Source organism: Lepidochelys kempii, chromosome 6, assembly GCF_965140265.1.
Source record: "Lepidochelys kempii isolate rLepKem1 chromosome 6, rLepKem1.hap2, whole genome shotgun sequence".
In the NCBI taxonomy this organism is placed as follows: Eukaryota; Metazoa; Chordata; order Testudines; family Cheloniidae; genus Lepidochelys; species Lepidochelys kempii.
The window spans coordinates 102,829,049-102,850,884 of record NC_133261.1 but is presented as its reverse complement, the minus strand read 5'-3'; the positions used below and the strand labels follow the sequence as shown (position 1 = coordinate 102,850,884).

Sequence of the window (21,836 nt, the reverse complement as noted above, 5' to 3'; positions counted from 1 at the left end):
GCCACGAGTGGTTGCTCTATCCGGAGGTGGTAAGCATAATCTTCCAGAGGTGGGGGGACTCCCCAGGTTGACCTCTTCATGTCAATGCAGAACAGAGAATTCCACGTGTTCTGTCAGATCCAGGGGATGGACAAGGGCTCCCTATCAGATGCCTTTCTGCTCCCATGGTCAGGGGCCCTGATGTATGCCTTTCCACCAGTGCCGTCTGATTCATAGAGTCCTCGTGAAGATCAAACAGGACAGGGCGAAGGTTATCCTGTTAGCCCCTGCATGGCCTCAACAGCACTGGTTCGGCACGCTGCTGGATCTTTTGGTAGCTGCCCCACTGGAGCTCCCTCTGTGGCCAGACCTGTTGTCCCAGAACCACGGTAGTCTTCTGTACCCAAACCTGGTGGTGGTGCACTTGACAGCATGGCTGAATGCAGAAGAAATGGAATGCTCTCCCTGGGTTCAATATGTCTTGAGGGTAGCAGAAAACCCTCCACCAGAGTGACTTACGTGGCCAAGTGGAAAAGGTTCACGTGTAGAGCCTCAGAACAATGTATCTGGGCCTCGCTGAAGGCGATCCTGGATTATCTTCTGCACCTCAGACTCCAAGGTTTGTCCCTGTCATCGATCAGGGTCTACCTGGCCAGTATTTTGGCCTTTCATCCTTTGTTCCAAGGCAGGTCAGTCTTCGCTCATAGCATGTCGGCCCAGTTTTTGAAAGGTTTGGAGGGTCTCTACCTTCATGTCTGGGATCCTGTCCCTCCCTGGGACTTGAATCTTGTGCCGTCACAGCTCATGGGACTTCCCTGAAAGGTTTAGTTCTTGGTTGCGATAACATCTGCCCTCAGGGTGTCTGAGATCATGGCGCTTACTTCAGAACCACCCTATACGGTATTCTATAAGGATAAGGTCCAACTGCGGCTGCACCCGGCATTCCTGCCCAAGGTAGTTTCCCAGTTTCTTACCAGCCAGGACATATACTTATCTGCCTTCTTCCCGAAGTTTCATAAGTTGGAATAGGAATGCAGGTTGCACACCCTGGACATCAGGAGGGTATTGGCCTTCTACATCAAGAAGACAAAGCCTTTTCACAAGTCAGTGCAGCTGTTCGTTGTGGTGACGGACAGGATGAAAGGTCTCCCAGTGTCTGCTCAGAGTATTTCATCCTGGCCCATGGCCTGCATCTGCTACTGCTATGAGCTGGTGAAAGTGCCTCCGCTGGCATTGGTGACATCACACTCGACTAGAGCACAAGAGTGTCAGCAGCAGCATTCCTGGCAGAGGTGCCAATCCAAGATATCTATAGCATTGCTACCTGGTCTTCTGTCCATATGTTCAAGTCTCATTATGCACTGATCCAGCAAGCTCAAGACAACACTGGCTTTGGCAGAGCTGTGCTGGAAGCCGCGTGACCATGAACTCCAAGCCCACCTCCATGGACATAACTTGGGAGTCACCTAGAATGGATCGACATGAGTAAGCACTCTAAGAACTAAAAACGGTTACCTACCTTTCGTAACTGTTGTTCTTTGAGATTTGTTGCTCATGTCCATTCCGTTGTTCGCCCTCCTTACCCCTCTGTTGGAGTTGCCGGCAAGAAGGAACTGAGAGGGTATAGGGCTAGCGGCGCTTAATGTATCAGCGCATGAGTGGTGCATTCAAATGGGCACCACAGCCAACCCTACGGATACTGCTAAGGCAGAAATCTCCAACGACCACGCACATGGGCATGTGCATACCCAGAATGGAATGGACATGAGCAACACATCTTGAACAGCAGTTAGGAAAGATAGGTAACCTTTTTTTGTGTTCCAAGCAACAAACAGAAGAACAGATAAGTACAGAGAAACAAGCAATTATACCACAGGAAAAAACTATAGCAAAATTAACACATGAAAAAGGTATTAAGTGATTAGAAGAAAATAATTGTTTTCTATCGTGTGGCTTTATTAAGGGGAACAGCGGAAATAATGTTAAATAACATTCCCCAAAATTAGGCTTATGTTTAATGATATTAAAATCAGAAATTTATCAGAAGCAAGCCAGAGTATACATTTTCTAGTAAAATATAGTTTAATAATTTTGGCATTATACTGGTTAATTTAGATCTCATGGAAGCACTGAACAAGACTTTTTTTAAAAAATTTATTTCAGAAGCTTCCTTTTTCTAGTGTAGTACGTTCTTGATTTCTTTGTATAGCACATGTCTTGAACTCCAAATCTGAATCTACAAATGTAAACCTGACTTGTGAAATATCTACTTATTTGAACACACTTCTTTGAAGGACCTATCATGATCTCTCCAAAAAATGCTAGAACCTTGAAGGATAAGGAGTGAACAGTGTTTCTTGGCCTAATCACATGTGCTTTCAGAATTATCAAAGCACAGCATTACCTTATGTTTACCACAAAGGTAAATAGCTACTAACAAAGAATGGTACACTGACCTGTGAAAATAGCTCAGATTGAACACAACCAAAACAAATACTTTGTATGTAGTATAAAATTAAAATAACCCCTTCCTCCTCTTGGGAGCAAATTGTTTTTTACACACTGTATATTATGGAAAGATTTTTTTTTAATAGAGGTCAGTATAGCTTCATGAATATGGGAGCCACAGGGTGTGATATAACATCAAGTTTAGCCAAATTGCAAAGAGCCTTATAAAAATGTATCGTTGTATTTTACCTACACATTTTATCATGTTATTTAGAGCATTAGTAATGCACCTGGCAGAAATCATATTAATCTTCTATTGGAGAATGCCCCGTAGCAGCTAATTGGTTACACGCTATTTTAAGTCTAGATGACATTTTTTGTTTTAAATACCAAAGATTGTTTCATGTGCTTATGTTAAATCTGCCCCACAAATTCATCATAATGTAGTTATTGACTAGGACAGAGGAGGGCAAACTATGGCCCGTGGGCCACATCCGGCCCGCGGGACCCTTCTGCCCAGCCCCTGAGCTCCTGGCCCGGGAGGCTAGCTCCCGGCCCCTCTCTTGCTGCTCCCCATCCCCCACAGCCTCAGTGCGCCGCGCCGCCAGTGCAAAACTCTGGACGGCCAGGCAACGCAGTTGCAGAGCTGTGGCCTGACCCGGTGCTCTGGGCGGTGCGGCTGTAGCGCCGCCAGCCACCGGTGCTCCAGGCCGTGCGGTAAGGGAGAGGGGGCGGGAGGTGGATAGAGGTTAGTGGGCGAGGCGGTCAGAGGGTGGGGAGCAGGGGGGTTGGATGGGGTAGGGGTCCTGGTTGGATGGGGTGGCAGGGGGCAGTCAGATGTGGGAGATCTGAGGGTGGTCAGGGGACAGGGAGCAGGAGGTGGTGGATGGGGTAGGAGTCCTGGGGAGGCCGTTAGGAAAAAAGGGGGGTTGGATGGGGCAGGAGTCCCCAGGGAGCCATCAGGGGGCGAGAAGCAGGGGGGTTGGATAGGACGCGGGGGCAGGACACAGCCTCCCCTAACTGTCCCTCCATACCATTTTGGAAACCCCATGTGGCCCTCAGGCCAAAAAGTTTGCCCGCCCCTGGCCTAGGAGGTAGTGAATAGTCTCAAGGGTTCTGTGTTAATTCTCTCTATGATGTAAGGTGATTTGTCTATGAAGTCCTGAATTGTTTGGATGATAGCTGTGGGTCATCAGCTGTTAGTTATATATATCCCTTATTCATTGTAGTCATTTGATATCCATATGTATGTCTTTTTTAGAATGAGAGAGCATATTCCTTTTGCGGAACTATAGAATACATGGCTCCAGATATTGTCAGAGGAGGAGACACAGGACATGACAAGGTGGGTTTCATCTCAGCTTTCTTTTGTCACTGCCTGTTTACATTTCTGATTAAAACGAATCCTACTCTGTAGTTTTGTATGTGATTATTTGCCTGCCCTCCAAAAGTCCCTCACTCCATTTCACAACTCAAGCTTTCCCAACTAAGGTCCAGAAAGAAGTGAGAATCACACGTGTTGAAAGTCTCTGGGTTAAGATAAAAGGAGGAAAAGGTGGGGAGGCGGTAGGATGTCTACTGCAGGCCACCAAATGAGGAGGAGGAGGTAGAGAGACATTTCTAGAACAAATAACAGAAGTAGCTAAAACACGAACCATGGTAATAATGGGGGACTTTAACTGCCCAGATACTTGTTGGAAAAATAATTCAGGAAAACACAGACTGTCAACAAGTTCTTGGAATGTACTGGGGACAACTTTTTATTTCAGAAGGTAGAGGAGGTAACCAGAGGAGCAGATATTTTAGATTTGATTCTGATTAACAGGGAGGAAGTGGTTGGGAATCTGAAAGCAAAAGGCAACTTCAGTGAAGATCACAAAATGATAGAATTTATAATTCTAAGGAAAAGGAATGAAAGCAGCAGAATAACAACAATGGACTTTACAAATGCAGACTTCAACAAACTTAAAGAACTGTTTTGTAAGGTACCTTTGGAAAGAAAGTCTAAGGCAAATGTAAGTCCAGGAGAGATGGCAGTTTTTCTGAGACAATATTAAAAGCAAAACAGCAAACTATATCCTGAGGCAGAACTAAAATGGGAAGAATCATAAGAGGTCAATATGGTTGTTTCAGGGGTTCTTTAATAACGTGAAAATCAAAAAGGAATTGTACAAAATGGAAACAAGGACAAAATTGCTAAGGATGAATGTGAAAGACTAGCACAAACAATCAGGAACAAAATCAGAAAGACTAAGGCTCATAATGAGGTACACCCAACGAAAGACAAAAGGCAGTAAGAAGAGGTTCTATAAATACACTGGGGCAAGAGAAAGACAAGGAAAAATGTAGGTCCATTACTTACTAGGGAAGGAAAGCAAATAACAGATGACACAAAAGACACAAGAGTTTAATGCCTATTTTGCGTCAATCTTCACTAAAAAGATTAATTCACTAGATGCTTAACCCAATATTAACAACAAGGAGGAAGGAACACAGGACAGAATAGGGAATTAACAGGTTAAAGAATACTGAGGTAAATTAAATGTTGTATTCAAGTTGACAGGGCCTGATGAAATTCATCCTAGAATACTTAAGGAGCTAGCCAAAGCAAACATTTTCAAGAACTCATAGAGGATGGGGGCAGTCCTGAAGGATTAGAGAGGGGGGAACATGGTACCTATCTTCAAAAAGGGGAGCAAAGAGGACCTGGGAAATTATAGACCAATCAGCCTAACTTACATACCTGGAAAGATACTGGAACAAATGGTTAAATAAACAATTTCTAAGCATCTAGCAGATAATAGTATGATAAATAATTGGGAACATGGCTTTTGCAAGAAGAAATCATGCCAAACCCATTAATTTTCCCTCGACAGGGTAACTGGCCTTGTGGATAGCGAGGAAGCTATAGACTTTAATAAGGTACACAGTCCTACATGTCATTCGCATAAGCAAACTAGGGAAATGTAGTCCAGATTAAATTACTGTAAGGTGGGTGCAGGACTGATTGAAAAACTACTCAAAGTAGTTCTCAGTGGTGATTCTTAGAGTGATAGTCCCTACATGTATTCCACAGGTGGGTTTGCATTGGCTCCATGTGCCCAAGTCCAGAAATTCTTCAAAGGAGTGTCCGTTAACCTGCACATTTGTAATAGATCCCCTCATGCTTCAGACTGAGAGTGTAAAAGGCAGTGTAGGTCAATGCCTCTCTAGTTACTTCTTACCACCACATGGCCTGAGTCACAATAGTGTCGTCCTTCACTCTGTGTATAAACTATAACACAAAATATTTGTAAATAGTTTTTCAATATTTGTTTAAGAAGTTTGTTGTTACAGAATATATAGAATCATTTCCCAACCCACCCTCTGGTCCAAGACTGTACCCAGAGTCCCCAGTTTCAAGAATTGTGTCTTCTGCCCTCACTACTACTTCATCAGTGACAAGTATCAACGGTGCTTCTGCTGTATGGGTGAAGCACATATCTCTGCACAGGGCAGTATCTGTAGATCCTTTTTCACCTAGAACTTGAGGCCCAGGAGCTCCAACTTAGCCTCCTCTATCAGGAACTTTGTATGAGGTCCTGCTCTGATCTGGGCCTGGGAGACCCCCCCCGTACATTGGCCCCCACCAACCAGCAGTGCCCCTCCAAGTATGCCTTAGAGTGGAGTGGTTAACCCTGAAGCCAAAGGACTCTTTCTCTAGGCCTCCCCCTGAGAGTAGAGAGCACTGTCAGGGTGCAAGGACAGAGGACTGTCCATAAGAAATGCATTCCGTTCCTGAGCCAGTCCAGTTCGGGTGAGACAGTGTGTTTGGAACCAGCTCCACTAAGACCCCTAAGTCGGAGGGCAAGGCATGCAAAAAAAAAGGATTGGTCTGTTCCGACTGTGACTGTGGTACCGAAATGAAAGGACAGATGCTCACCAGTTCCATATACGTGTGTGGGTCTGGACTCATCGTTGGTATCGTCTTGTTTATCTAAAGACTGTTCGGCTGCAACAGATGAGCCAGGTCCTTCAGGCATACCTGCTGGAACTCCCTAGGCTGTACAGAATTATGTAACACCAGAGGATATTTTCCTCCCCTACCCAGTCTCCACTCCTTTCTGGCCCTGATCTTGTGAGGGATGTCCTCGTTCTGGAGGAAGAATCTTTACTAATGTCTCAGAATTCAGCAGTTCCATCTTCAACCATCGGGCAGGAGCGTTCCAGTACTGATGGCATTGCCGCTACCAGCAGAACAGTCCTCAGAATTGGAGGAGGAGATAGCTGCATCAGTATTTCCACAGAAGGGCAGGAGACCCAACAGACAGTTGAGAGGCTATACTTAGCATCCCTCCCAGTATGATCCCGTCCCCCCTTCGCTCCCAGGACCACTAGTACCAATTCCTCTGGGAGCCATTGCAACTGATGGATCCCTCCTTCTGGCCTTATTGGGGACCACGGGATTCCTATGGTAGGTGTCTGGACCCCTCTCATGACTTTTACCACTTCTCCCCTTCTTGCCAACTGGTTCCGTTGGTGCATGAGGAGGACGGGCTAGAACTGGTTCTGCTGATTTGATAAGAGCTTTGTGATGGAATACTGAGCAACAACAGTTGAGCCAGCACTCTGGTCACTGCAGCTTCAGTTAAACACTGCAGAAGAGACCTTGTTAAGAGCTGTGTCTAATTGGTGGGTGGAGAAGAGCTGGAAGGCTAATTCAGCTATTAGGTAGAGGATACAAAAAGGCATAGGACGGAAATGGAGGGGAGGAGCAGACAGGAGCTGAGGGCTCCCTAAAACTGTAGGAGTTAAGACTGTATAGTGTACAAGGGTGGTGGGAACCAACATTGTAAATAAACTTCACTGGCTGTATTACCAGCATAAAGGTCTCTGTGCTGTTTTTGGCCTTGAGCAGAGGCCCTGCCACAGGCTGCTGCTTCATCATCTCTGGACAATGCTGTCACTTAGTCGTTGCCTTCTCCACCAGTCGGTACCAGGAGCTGTTACATAGGGTTGCAAATGATCTAGAGATCGCAGTAGATTAGTTCAGGTTCATCAACACTGGTGCCTGGACATCTTTCAACCAAAGGGACTGAGTAAGGTGGCCTTTCCAATTAACACGGCTATACTAGAGCCAGCCACAGTGGTATGGCATACACCAGCATCTTGTGTACCTACACCAAAAAGGGCTGAGAGATGTAATTTTGTTTCTGCCAAAGAAACTGACTTTTTGTTTTCTCATCCTGCCCCCAACTCGTTGATGGTGCAGGTGGCCCTCGGAAGAGTTGAGTCGCACTACCAGAAATCCATCCTGGCAGTCAAAGAGACTGGACTTTCTGGGAGGGAAGGTGTTCTCCACAGATCTGCAATTTCATATGGCTAACTATCAAGCTTTGTTAGTGAAATACAATTTGAACAGCTATGTCAGACTTCCAGACTTTAAAGATAAACTTTCCATAAAGGACAGAACTCAGTTCCAGTCCCTTCTAAGTGAAGTGAAGTTAGTAGCAAATGTGGCCCTCCAGGCTGCAGTAGATGCCACTGACACAATGTCCAGGACTTTGGCCACGGGACTTGTCATGCTGAAGGTCTTGTGGCTACAGTTGTCAGGGTTTCCTAGGGAGATCAAAAACACCATGCAGGACCTTCCCTTCATTGAGTCCAGCCTTTTTAATGAACAGACTTATGAGTCCCTGCAGTCACTAAAGGACTTGAGATCTCCTCTGAGGTCCCTGGGGATTTACACTTCATCCCCAGGAGGAAACACCATAGACAGCCCTTTAGACCAAAACCACCAGCTCCGCATGCTCTCTATTACCAGTGTCTTTCTGAGTGTGCCTCTACACAAATGCCAGAGGACTCAGAGGTTCAATTTCTCACCTCCCTCTCCTGCCCCAGCCTCCACTCACTCTCAACTGCAGGCCAAGGGCCATTTTTGACATACAGGTCAGGACCCACATGCCACATAGATGCCACCCACTTCTCCTGTCACCTTTGGCGGTTATCTCATTCTGTTTTCCTACAGCTGGAAAAAGATCACCACGGACAGTTGGGTCCTGGAGACTATCCATCAGGGCTGTTCCATCGAGTTTCTCTCCTTCCCTCATCACAAACCTCCTTCCCAATCCCCCTTCAGGGACCACTTGCTTCTGCTTAGTTAACATGCCAGGGAGTTGTGAACTCCCAGGATGTACGTAGCTTTATTGTGATGTGGTTTCTGATACATCAGTTCCAAAGTCTGACTGCTTCATCAAGAGAATATTGCAGGGGCAATAGAGCGCATCCCGCCTCAGTACCAAGGGAGGGTTTTTTTTTTCTCTCCATATTTCCTAACCCCCCAAAAAGATGGAGGGTGGAGATCCATCCTGGACTTTTGGCAACATTATCAACATCTTTATCCAAAAGCTGAAATTTAGGATGATTACGCTGACATCTATAATTCCCTCCCTTCAGAAAGGGATGTAGATCTCATCCCCTCTGCCTGGAAGTAGTCAGACTTTGGAACTCATGTATCAGAAGCCACATCACGGTTCAAGCTGTGTACATCCTGGGAGTTCACAACTCCCTGGCAGGCAAACTAAGCAGAAGTTTCTCTGCAGACCAAAAATGGGAGAGCCACAGCAATCCTAACCAAGATCTTTACACAGTTATGGGACGAACAGAAAACTTCCCAGGTATTATTCTGGGGGGCCATATGTCACGATTCCAAGGGTGATGCTTTCCTGGACAGACCTCAGATACGCCTTTCCTCCCATCCACCTGTTACCGCAAGTTGGAGGAAAGATCCATCGCGCCAGAGCCACCATACTCCTCCTAGCACCCTACTGACCCAGACTGTTCTGGTTCATGGAACTTCCACTGATGTCCATACTTCCACCTCTCAGGAGCCGCCTATTTCCAGATCTTCTAACCCAGGATTGGGGGTGGGAAATCAAGTACCCAAACCCGGGCTCACAACATCTCATAACTATTTTCTGTGTGATCCTTATTAGAATGTGCATATCAAGTTACTACCCAGAATGTGTCAATGATGTGAAGACAGATCTTGGAGTGCGAAGTTAAAATTTATATTGAAGCTTCAATTTTAGGAAAACACTTACCAGTTTTTGCAAGCCATTATTCTAGCTTATTTTATAGAAATGAAATGTGCTCTAAAATTTTGTTACTATTAACTGTGTTTGAAAATCAAGTCAGACTGTTGAAGCATCTCTCTTTCTGTTTTGAAGAAAGCCCCCACTACATGGAAAGATGTTTGCTTATATCAAGAAACATGAACCACCAAGACGGTCAGCTTCTACCTTTCCCCATTATGACCACTGAACTGTCCATGAATATCAGGAAGCCTAATCCCTTCAATTTAACTTGAAAGGATGCTGGAAATCGAATCACAGCCATAACACCATCTTTCCCATTCCTGGCCCTTATGACCCCTCCTGCTTTCCTCTTGTAGGATTTTATACAACGGCTGCTGTCGATCAGCTACCCTCACCAAATAGTCCTGTAGGTATACTTTGGCCTCTCACAGTGTCGGCTGATTTTCCAGTATCTGTCCCTTTGCGGCATGGACCTGGCTCTGGTGAATCATAGAATAGAATCATAGAATATCAGGATTGGAAGGGACCTCAGGAGGTCATCTAGTCCAACCCCCTGCTCAAAGCAGGACCAATCCCCAATTAAATCAGGTCCCCTCTGGGAGCAGCAACTCTGGCATCCACCCTGGTAGGGGATAACTTCTCTCAGCAAAATAAAAAGCCTGTACTGTTTACATCTCCATTTTCACTTTCTCATAGGGGTCCTTTCTCGGCTGTGGCCCTTGACCCTCCCCTTTGTCAAGATTTGACTGCCTTACAAATTCTCTCTAACCCCTCATCTCAGGGTACTTGTCATACGCAGTCCATCACTGATGCCTTATATCAGAGGTACCATCATGCCCACAGTTCTCCAACATGCTGTCACAGTGTCCTCTACTCATTTCTTGGTGATGCCCCCTTCTGGAGATTCTAGGGATAGCTCTGCCTTGTTCAGTGCCCTCTTTCTTCTCTTCCACCATTGCAGCTCTCCTCCCTCTGAGTCGCAGTACAGCTGCTTTGTGACTCAGCCCTCTGGCCAGGTCACACCATGGTAAGTTCCTCTGCAGCAACAACATCAGGTAGTCCTTATGCCCACTGCCCTGACTATGTCACTCCCACAGTGACTGAGGCAGTCTTCCCATTCACTGCCCTAGCAATATCATTCTGCAGTGGATGGCAGGGGCTCCCAGACCCACCCCCAACTCTGGCTGTTTCAGTGTGGGGCATACAACCCATCACTATAACGTGCGAGGAAAGATTGAAAAAACTGGATTTGTTTAGTTTGGAGAAGAAAAGACTGAGTGGGGACATAATAGTCTTTATGTAAAAGGTCTTTATAAAGAGGAAGGTGATAAATTGTTCTACATAGCCCCTAAGGACAGGACAAGAAATAATGGGTTTACATTACAGCAAGGGAGATTTAGGGTAGACATTAGGAAAAACTTACTAACTGTAAGGGTAGTTAAGCACTGGAACAAATTACTTAGGGAGGTTGTGAAATCTTCATCATTGGAGGTTATTAAGAACAGGTGAGACAAAGACCTCTTGGGATGGTCTAGGTAATATTTAGTCCTCCCTCAGTGTAGGGGATTGGAGTAGATGACCTATTGGTCCCTGCAAATCCTACCTTTTTATGATTTTACAATTTAGTATTTTCTCATAAATCCAAATAGGGAAATGCGCATGTGTATGTATGTGTGTGTGTGTATATATATATATATATATATAATATACAGTTAAACATTTTCTATGCTGTCTCAATTTAATTACTCTAATATCTTAATTCTGTAATTTCATCATACCCTGCCTTTGCGTTGTTAACAAAGGAGAACTACGTTGCAGTTTAGCTATTTCCTAGGATTTTGTTTTATAATACGCTTTTTGAAGTACCATATATATAATTTTTATTTTATAGGCTGTTGATTGGTGGAGTCTTGGTGTTCTTATGTATGAGTTATTAACTGGAGCATCGCCTTTTACAGTTGATGGAGAAAAAAATTCCCAAGCTGAGATTTCTAGGTAAGTTATGAAACAATAAAGTGTGTGTGTTTTCTCATAGAAAATTATTACAGTGCCACACTGTAAATTATATTGGTGACTTTTATCCTGAATTAGAAAAAAATGCAACTTCTTTTGTTTCAGTTCAATTAAATTACAGATGGTAGATTAAACACCTATCAAACCCTTATAATCAGATATTCAGCATTTCTCACTGAGCCATCTGAAAGCAGGCTGGTAGACCAACAACAAGAATCTGCCTACTATTTATAATATTTAATTGTAATAGCACCCACAGCATGGTAGATGGTTTCCAAGCACAGATGAAGATATATTCACTGCACCTAAATGCATACAACCTTGCTCCAAACAGAAAAAGGCAATGGATGATCTGTGGCAAGGGTGTAGTCTCCACCTGTAACAGCCTCCAGTCCACATTCGAAATACCATGGTAGAGATCTTTGAGCTAATTCAGAAGTCCTCATGTGCATAGATATTGAAGCTTTTGAAAAAAATCAATTGTAGCATTTTTAGTGTTGCTGCAGAGAGGAGCTCCATCAGCACAAACAGAAACTTTGTGTTGCAGAAAGATCATCTTTACAGAAATGCTAGCTTCATATTAAAGCTTTCAAAGCACTCATACGAAATGAGGTGTAGTTGTAGAATGGAAGACTATCTACATTTGAAACCATATGCAAACAGAAAAGCTGCCTGTCATATCTTCTGTCATCTAATGATGAACTGTATACTTGGCAGAAGGACAGCTTTGCCAACTTGTATGCCCTTGAAGGTCATCCACCCAGATCGTATATGTAGAATTGGGAGTCTCATTCTTAGTTTACATCATGGATGTTAGTTACTTTATTAACTAACAAACAACACAAATCAAAGAACATGCTCTCTTTCTGCTGACATGATGCACTTCTGAAAGGAGACAATGAAACCAATGTGAATTAAACTGAACATTTCCATTCAGATTGTTTAATAGACAGTCTTTTCCTGTCTTATAAACCCTTACTCGAGAGATTTAAGAGGCCAGTCACCCTGAACTAAACTTTTGTTTGAGCACCCAGCATGTATCTGTATTGTTACATCGGGGTGGCACCTGGGTATCTAAATAAGGATCTCTGAGCAGGCTGTAGATGCAATTTGAAGAAAACATGCCCATTCCCAGATAAGATACCCAAAATGCATCCATACCCAAATGGATATTTATCATAGAGTCATAGAATATTGGGGTTGGAAGAGACCTCAGGAGGTCATCTAGTCCAATCCCCTGCTCAAAGCAGAACCAACACCAATTAAACCATCCCTGTCAAGACTTCGTCATGCCGGACCTTAAAAACCTCTAAGGATGGAAATTCCACCACCTCCCTAGGTAACCCATTCCAGTGCTTCACCACCCTCCGAGTGAAATAGTGTTTCCTAATATCCAACCTACACCTCGCCCACTGCAGCTTGACAGAACAAGTAACAATGGTCTCATCTGTGAGAATAGCTTAGCTCCATCCTCTTTGGAACCCCCTTCCAGTAGTTGAAGGCTGCTATCAAATCCCCCCCCCTCACTCTTCTCTTCTGCAGACTAAATAACCTGCAGTTCCCTCAGCCTCTCCTCATAAGTCATGTGCCCCAACCCCCTAATCATTTTCGTTGCTTCTGCTGGACTCTTTCCAATTTGTCCACATCCCTTCTGTAGTTAGGGGACCAAACTGGACACACTACTCCAGGTGTGGCCTCACCAGTGCTGAATAGAGGGGAATAATCACTTCCCTCCATCTTCTGGCAATTCTCCTACTAATACAGCCCAATATGCCGTTGGCTTTCTTGGCAAGGAGGGCACACTGCTGACTCATATCCAGCTTCTCGTCCGCCGTAATCCCCAGATTCTTTTCTGCAGAACTGCTGCTTAGCCAGTCGGTCCCCAGCCTGTAGCAGTGCATAGGGTTCTTCCTTCCTAAATGCAGGACTCTGTACTTGTCCTTGTTGAACCTCATTGGATTTCTTTTGGCCCAATCCTCCAATTTATATAGGTCACTCTGTATCCTATCCCTACCCTCCAGCATATCTACCTCTCCCCCTAGCTTAGTGTCATCTGCGAACTTGCTTAGGGTGCAATTAATCCCGTCATTCAGATGATTAATGAAGATGTTGAACGAAACCGGCCCCAGGACCGACCCCTGAGGCACTCCGCTTGATAACCGGCTGCCAACTAGACATCGAGCCATTGATCACTGCCAACGATCTAGCCAGCTTTCTATCCACCTTATAGTCCATTCATCTAGTCCATACTTTTTTAACTTGCTGGCAAGAATACTGTGGGAGACCATATCAAAAGCTTTGCTAAAGTCAAGATATCACATCCACCGCTTTCCCCATATCCACAGAGTCAGTTATCTCATAAAAGGCAATCAGGTTGGTCAGGCATGACTTGCCCTTGGTGAATCCATGTTAATTGTTCCTGATCACCTTCCTCTTCTCCAAGTGCTTCAGAATGGATTCCTTGAGGACCTGCTCCATGATTTTGCTGGGGACTGAAGTGAGGCTGACTGGTCTGTAGTTCCCTGGGTTCTCTTTTTTTCCCTTTTTTAGAATATGGGCACTATATTTGTCTTTTTCCAAACATCCGGGACCTCCCCTAATCACCACAAATTTTCAAAGATAATGGCCAATGGCTCTGCAATTACATCAGCCAATTCCCTCAGCACCCTTGGATGCATTAGATTTGGACCCATGGACTTGTGCACGTCCAGCTTTTCTAAATAGTCCTTAACCTATTTCCCATTTCTAATTTGTTTCTTGACTTTGTGGGTCTTGCATCCCAGAATTTAAAAGTCCTCATTAAACCTTGCTCAAAGAAAGAGAGTATCTGGTTCGCATTGATCTTGCTCCCAATGGACAATGACAGCTACAATCCCATTTAGCACAGTCATAAACATCCCAACTCAGTAAGATAGAGATTCTACAGAATGAACGTTTGCTCATCCATATACTCACACTATTTCTTGTAGGTTTCGGAACAATCTGAAATGTTAGCCATCATCTTCCCTATCACCATAGTCACCAGTGGCCATCATTCTGGCACCTCCTCATCTCCTTCTCCTTCCACCCTTAGGCTGTGATGCAACTTTTAGTGACACTGTGTTTGATGCATATTCAGTAGGGGTATTTCCCCTTTTCCTTATTTGTATATCCTTACCTTACTAATTTTATAGGTTATTAATTCTATAAGTTAGTATATCAATGATCTCAGCTTATTATCATATACATCAATTTGTTACCATGGCCCTTTTGTGGTTAGGTATCTGCGAAAGTAGCTCATGTACCTGTTATATATGACAATTCATTGCCATGACACTTTTGTGGTTGGATCATGTACCTCTGGTCAGAACTTTCCTTTAAACACGCTATTGTCAGCACCCCAATACAGTAACTCCTCACTTAATGTCGTCCCGGTTAACGTTGTTTCATTGTTACATCGCCGATCTATTAGAGAACATGCTAATTTAAAGTTGCGCAGTGCTCCCTTATGACATTGTTTGGCAGCCACCTGCTTTGTCCACTGTTTGCAGGAAGAGCAGCCTCTTGGAGCTAGCTGGTGGGGACTTGGAACCAGGCTGGGTAGGCAGCTCCCCTAAGTTCCCTGTGCAGCAGCTGCCCAGCAGCCTATCAAGTGCTGGGCAGTTCAGGTGTCCCTCCCCCTGCACTGCTGTGTGCTGCTCCTGCCCTCTGCTTTGGAGTTGCTCCCGGGAGCCTCCTGCTTTCTTTGCAGGGGGGTGGGGGGAAGAGGGGTGCTGATGTCAGGGTGTCCCACTGCTCCTGCTCCCCACTCCTGTACCCCATCTCCACAGAGCTGGGGGGGAGGAGACTCCCAGGGTTCAGAACGGAGGGAGTTTGCTAGCAGCAGCTGCTGTCTCAACTTGCTGATATACTTTAAAAGGCAGTGTCCTTATAGTGGGGTCAGCGTACTTAAAGGGGCAGTGCACATCACACACACACACACTCACTCTCTCTCTCTCACTCTCTCTTAACAATGACGTGTTAATCCTTGAGGGCTCAGCCAAATTTTAGTTCATCATTAAGCAGCAAGACATTCCCTGGGAAATATCCCATCCTCTGACTCCACCACCTCAACTGAGCTTCACAATCATCATTGCTGTGTACAGTATTAAATTGTTTATTTAAAACTTATACTGTGTATATTTAATGTCTTTTGTCTGGCGAAAAAAATTTCCCTGGAACCTAAGCCCCCATTTACATTAATTCTTATGGGGAAATTGGATTCGCTTACCATTGTTTTGCTTAAAGAAGCATTTTTCAGGAACATAACTACAACATTAAGCGAGGAGTTACTGTACTTGGGGTGTCTGTTGGGCCGTGTATCTGTACAAAGTTTATCTGTTCCAAGTACATAGGCCTCAAGCCTTATGCTAACATGCTGAAGATAATTTCTTACAGGATACAGGCTTGTTCATTTCTTACATTAGTGCTGAATATAATGCAAAGTAGAATATAATAAAGGCAAGCTAGTTCAGACTGGGCTACAGACTTGATTAAGGTGTTGGCCTAGATGATGGCAGGCAACATTGTGACTCACTTTCTACAGCTAAAACCATGAACAGGAGACTTAGAATCTAGGCTGCATCTTACGAACTTGTCCTGTCATGAAAAGAATAACAGTTTTGAGAATAGCCTGGGCTAGAATTTGGAAAACGTTGGTCCCAAGACTTTGCCTCTTTCAGACAGACCCAAAAACTCAGGACCACCTCAACTAAGTGCTTTAAGGCTGGACTGTCCTTTGGCAAGTCCTCAGGCAGATTTTTTTCAGGTTCTTATTTTCCAGTTGCCCCAAGATCAACTTCAGAAATAATAAATCCCACAGACCTGTTAACCAACCCACTCAGGCTATGCAGGCCTCCAAGAACTGCTTCTTAGCCAGTTCATCTTCTCTCTGTCTATACTGACTAAAAGTTGAACTGCATGTAACTTTGTCAACTGCCAACAGTGAATAGATTAAATAGTTATCACTGGCATAGACATGAGTTGGCAGAAGCATAATTCTTTTTTGAGTGTTGATCCCAATGTGGATTCCAAACATGTGCTCATGCATGCCATGTGCCAGTCTCGAAACTACATAGTAATGTCCCTTGACCCGCTCATGCATTGGTTGTGTGGCATGTATGAGGTTTTAAGAGGATTCTTAGGTTGACGCTGCTTCAGTTCCCTCTTACCACTGCATGGCCAGAGTCGGAACCCCTATTCCTCGGTGCTCTTAGCTCTGGTATACACTGGGAGGGATTCATCTAAGTTACGCAACTTCAGCTACTTGAATAACGTTATTCAAGTAGCTGAAGTCGACGTACTTAGACCTACTCACCGCGGTGCCTTCACTATGGTGAGTCAACTGCTGCCGCTTCTCCGTTGACTCTGACTCCGTTGACAACTTCTCCTTTGACTTCTCCGTGGACTCTGCCTGCGCCTCTCATGGCAGTGGAGTACAGGAGTCGATGGGAGAGCGCTTGGGGGTCGATTTATGACGACTAGATGCAATAAATGGACCCCCGCTGTATCAATTGCTGCCCATCGATCCGGTGGGTAGTGTATATATACCCTTAGTCTACTAAGAGTACTGCGTTTGCCTTTTACTGTACATAGTTTTTCTCTAGTCAGATAATTGTCCATTTGTTCATAGTAGTTAGATTCTCCCTTGGATTTTATTCCTCTATTGGGGACTTAGAATCATAGAATATCAGGGTTGGAAGGGACCTCAGGAGGTCATCTAGTCCAACCCCCTGCTCAAAGCAGGACCAATCCCCAATTTTTGCCCCATATCCCTAAATGGCCCCCTCAAGGATTGAACTCCCAACCCTGGGTTTAGCAGGCCAAAGCTCAAACCACTGAGCTATCCCTCCCCGCCGGCACCGGGACTATGTCCTGTCAAGCCGGCTTCAAGAACTGTTCCTTGGGCCCTTGCTCCTTTTCGGTGAGCGACGAACACACTCATCGCCTTTAATGCCTGGGTAATGCCCACATAGTTTTCCACTGCTCCATCTGCCGTTTGTTTCCAGTGCGGACATGAGCAGGTCGAGAACTTTGCCTACATAATTTTCTAATGGAGGAGGCAATGCGCCCGCGTGCACAACCTGCTCCAGCTCCGACACAACCATCGGTGCAGCGCTCATCACCAGCAGTGAGCCCCTCACTAGATCCCTCATGTGCATCGCCGGCAGCACCACCACACCCACCGAAGCCCCACTGCATGCACAAGAAGCATGGGCACAAGGGTGGTTCTCTGATGGAGACCATCTCAAACTGCAGCATTACCTCCCCAAGCCGTGATAGGTCGGGTGAGAAGTTGCACATCATGACGGAAGCTCTATCTCAGAGGAGAGTGCGCATGGAGCACTGCTCCAAACTCTACTGCTCACTGCCAGCTCAATCTTCCATTCTGGCACCAGGAACTCCTACTTCACTCCCAGCGCTGTCACCTCCACCGGGACTCCCTTGCTTGTTGCACCAGTCCCACGCACTTCAGGCCATTTATCGCCCTTGACACCATTGGCAAAACTCATGTTGCTGTTTGTGGGCACTCTGCCGTGCTCTGAACCTCTGCCCGGCCCCAGATTCCCTTTTCCGGCCAATGAACCTGTTGTCCTCCACCATTCTCCACCGGCTCTGGTGGTGGACAAGCCACTTCTGCTAATCGACAGTCCTCCCGCACCATGTCTGGCACCATTGGTCCCACCAGCTCTGACAGTTCCATCTCTCTTGTACCCTTTGGAGTCCGACTGGTCTTCTGACCTGGACACAGCCCTTACCCTGGACTACTCCTGCAGCCCGGACCCTTGACGCTGGTCTTACCCTCTGGACTACGGTCCTGCATCTGACCCATGGTTCTGTTACCTGTGGGCCCTGCCGATGCATGGCAATCCCTAATCCTGACTTCACTGGCCCTCGTGGGACCCCTACCACCATCACGATATGCATATTTTTGAAAATGTAAAAAAAAATCCAGAAATATTTAATAAATTTCAATTGGTATTCTGTTTAATAATGCGATTAAAACTGCAATTTTTTTAATTGCAATGAATTTTTGAGTTAATTGCATGCGTTAAGTGCAATTAATCGACAGCACTGCTTAAAAGATGTGCTCTCCAAGCTGCAAGCCTTTCTGCCTCCACTTGACCCAGCAATGACCCCATGTAGATCCAGAATCTCAGACAAGACTACTCAACTTATGTAGGTAGTCTATATTGTAGGTAGTTTTCATTGTCCCCTGAGAGCACAGCAGAGTCTCCTCTCTTGCCATGCACAATCACAACACTGGGTGACTAAGTGGGAATACAGTAGGGAATCCAGAGAAGACTCCATCTCAAGAACACAGCAAAAGGGCCGAGATTCTCAAATAATCTTAATCTTTTATTTGCCCATATGTTCTCTACCCCTGTATGCCTACCAACCCAGGCCCTATGGGTCTCCTTGGAGCATGATCTCTAATTCTAGAAAGGTAGCCTTCCACTATGTCCAGACCTAGATCTCTCTGCCTAGGGAAGCAAATCAAACTAACTCCAGCCCCTCAGCTTCCTCAGCGTCTGCTACTGGAGGGCAAAGAATTGGACATTGGAGATGATAACCACTCCCCATACTCAGAGCATTCAAGTTTGTCCAAGATTTAATAAAAAAGAATTGCAGAGAATATTGATACACTAGCTGAACTTCAGGAAAAATAGCAGATTCCTGCATATTCATCATAGAGATGGAATAGTAATGCCAATAGACAAAGGTGGTCTTGAATCTGCAAAGATGATTTATTCTGAACAATTCCAAGGTTGAACAGATTGTCTGTACCAAATTCCAGCCAAGGGGTGAGAATATTTTCATTAGCACCCAACCCCAACTTCCTAGAAGCTTCCTGTTGTACAACTAAAGAACTTTGTAAAAAGGGTCCGAAGGAGCTGGATCTCTTTGGTCAATTTTTCTTTGAACCTGCAAATTTGTGGCTATCTAGTCTTACTTTGTAAATGTTTTTCTTTTCTGGGATAGACTCTCAAACCTATTTGAGAAGCTGCCTAATGAACATCAGGATGAGCTAAAGACTCTGATGTCAGAAGGCCAACTTAGAGCAAGAATTTTGCTATAATCGGCTCTCAAATCCATTGATATGCCAGCGAGGATTATATTGCCTTTCTTTGTGGCTCCGGGCATCCAGGATCCCTGTGGAAGACTCTAGATAACCCTGGAGGACCTTCTCTTTGAAGAGTCAAATTTTTTTTAGTAGTAGCACAGGAGAAGATCTCCACAGCCTCAAATACATGAACAACTCTATGGTTTCTATGAGTCTGTCCCCCCTCACTGAAGAAACAGCAACAGGGGTAGCTATACTTGCTGTAGGTACTAACCTCAGCCCCAGTACTACTTTCAAAAATGACCATCTCAGCCTCTGAGGAAGATGTAGCCATTTCACAAACATTGAACTTCTGCTTTCTCTTAGTCCACCCTGCAACCTGGACTGTCTCTGACAAACAAGTTTTCGGGCAAGTGTCAAGACACTGATCAGCCCACCTATGAATCCTTTTTCTTTACATATCCCCCCATCCCACACCCAATTTGGAAATGGTCTTTTTTCCCCCCCTAAAGCCTTGGAATGGGATAACCTTGGACTGGTGATTATAAGGAAAGGGTACCTCATCTAGTTTGCTGTTCCAACTCCCTTTCCCTGTACCCTTTTTAAAGGAACCTGTCATAAATATAAAGGGAAGGGTAAACACCTTTAAAATCCTCCTGGCCAGAGGAAAAACCCTTTCACCTGTAAAGGGTTAAGAAGCTAGGATAACCTCGCTGGCACCTGACCAAAATGGCCAATGAGGAGACAAGATACTTTCAAAAGCTGGAGGGGGGAAGAAACAAAGGCTTTCTCTGTCTGTGTGGTGCTTTTGCCGGGGACAGAACAGGAATGGAGTCTTAGAACTTAGTAAGTAATCTAGCTAGATATGTTTCAGAGTAACAGCCGTGTTAGTCTGTATTCGCAAAAAGAAAAGGAGTACTTGTGGCACCTTAGAGACTAACCAATTTATTTGAGCATAAGCTTTCGTGAGCTACAGCTCACTTCATCAGATTCATCACTTCATCTGATGAAGTGAGCTGTAGCTCACGAAAGCTTATGCTCAAATAAATTAGCTAGATATGTGTTAGATTCCGTTTTCTTTAAATGGCTAAGAAAATAAGCTGTGCTGAATGGAATTTAGATTCCAGTTTTTGTGTCTTTTTGTAACTTAAGGTTTTGCCTAGAGAGATTCTCTGTGTTTTGGATCTAATTACCCTGTAAGGTATTTACCATCCTGATTTTACAGAGGTGATTCTTTTACTTTTTCTTCTATTAAAAATTCTTCTTTTAAGAACCTGATTGCTTTTTCATTGTTCTTAAGATCCAAGGGTTTGGGTCTGTGTTCACCTATGCAAATTGGTGAGGATGTTTATCAAGCCTTCCCCAGGAAAGGGGGTGTAGGGTTTGGGGAGGATTTTTGGGGAAAGACGTTTCCAAGCGGGCTGTTTCCCGGTTATATATCTGTTAGATGCTTGGTGGTGGCAGCAATAAAGTCCGAGGGGAAAAAGGAAAATAGTTTGTACCTTGGTGAAGTTTTAACCTAAGCTGGTAAAAGTAAGCTTAGGAGGTTTTCATGCAAGTCCCCACATCTGTACCCTAGAATTCAGAGTGGGGAAGGAACCTTGACAGACCCCTTTGCAAGAGATTTTTGAAACGGGGAGTGAGTCCCTGTGACCCTGTCTCTGTGACTCAGAGCAATGGAAGAAGTACTCTAGGAGTTCAGAGGAAGAGGCTTCTATTATCATTATTTCCTAGTTCCAAAGAAGAAACGTGATTGCAGACTCATCCTCAACTTTTGATGTCTCAAGGTGTTTATCCATTGTTTCAAATTCCATGTGGTCACTTAGCTTTTCTGCAATGACTTCACTGGATCCTATGCACTGGTTCACATCTCTCAACCTTCAAGATGCTTACTTTCATATCTCCATCCACCCGGCCCACAGAAGGTTCCTAAGGTATGTGGTAGAAGAGTTTCACTACCAATATAGAGTTGTGCCTTTCGGCCTCTCAGTGGCTTCTTGATCTTTACCAGAATCTTAGCAGTGGTGGCTGCACATCTTCACACACGAGTAATTCATGTTTATCATCCCCTGGAAAATTGGCTTATTCAGGGAAAATCCTCACAGCAGGTAACCAACTTCATTCAATTCTCCATCTATTCTCCTTCCTTGGGCTAAAAGTCAACAAGGAAAAATCCACACAGACTTCCACTATGAGCATAGACTTCATCAGGGCAGTGTTATATTCCAGGGCAGTGA

The 21,836-nt window shown here is 44.8% G+C and overlaps 1 protein-coding gene across 4 annotated transcripts in view; it reads left to right on the top strand.

The window, feature by feature from the left end:
* RPS6KA5 (ribosomal protein S6 kinase A5) overlaps positions 1-21,836 on the top strand; it is a 190,441-nt gene that overhangs the window by 79,992 nt on the left and 88,613 nt on the right. For all 4 annotated transcript variants that reach the window (XM_073349430.1, XM_073349429.1, XM_073349427.1 and 1 more), the window contains 2 exons: positions 3,689-3,772; positions 11,395-11,498. In XM_073349430.1, coding sequence (XP_073205531.1) covers positions 3,689-3,772; positions 11,395-11,498 — 188 coding nt within the window. The remainder of the gene's footprint in view (positions 1-3,688; positions 3,773-11,394; positions 11,499-21,836) is intronic.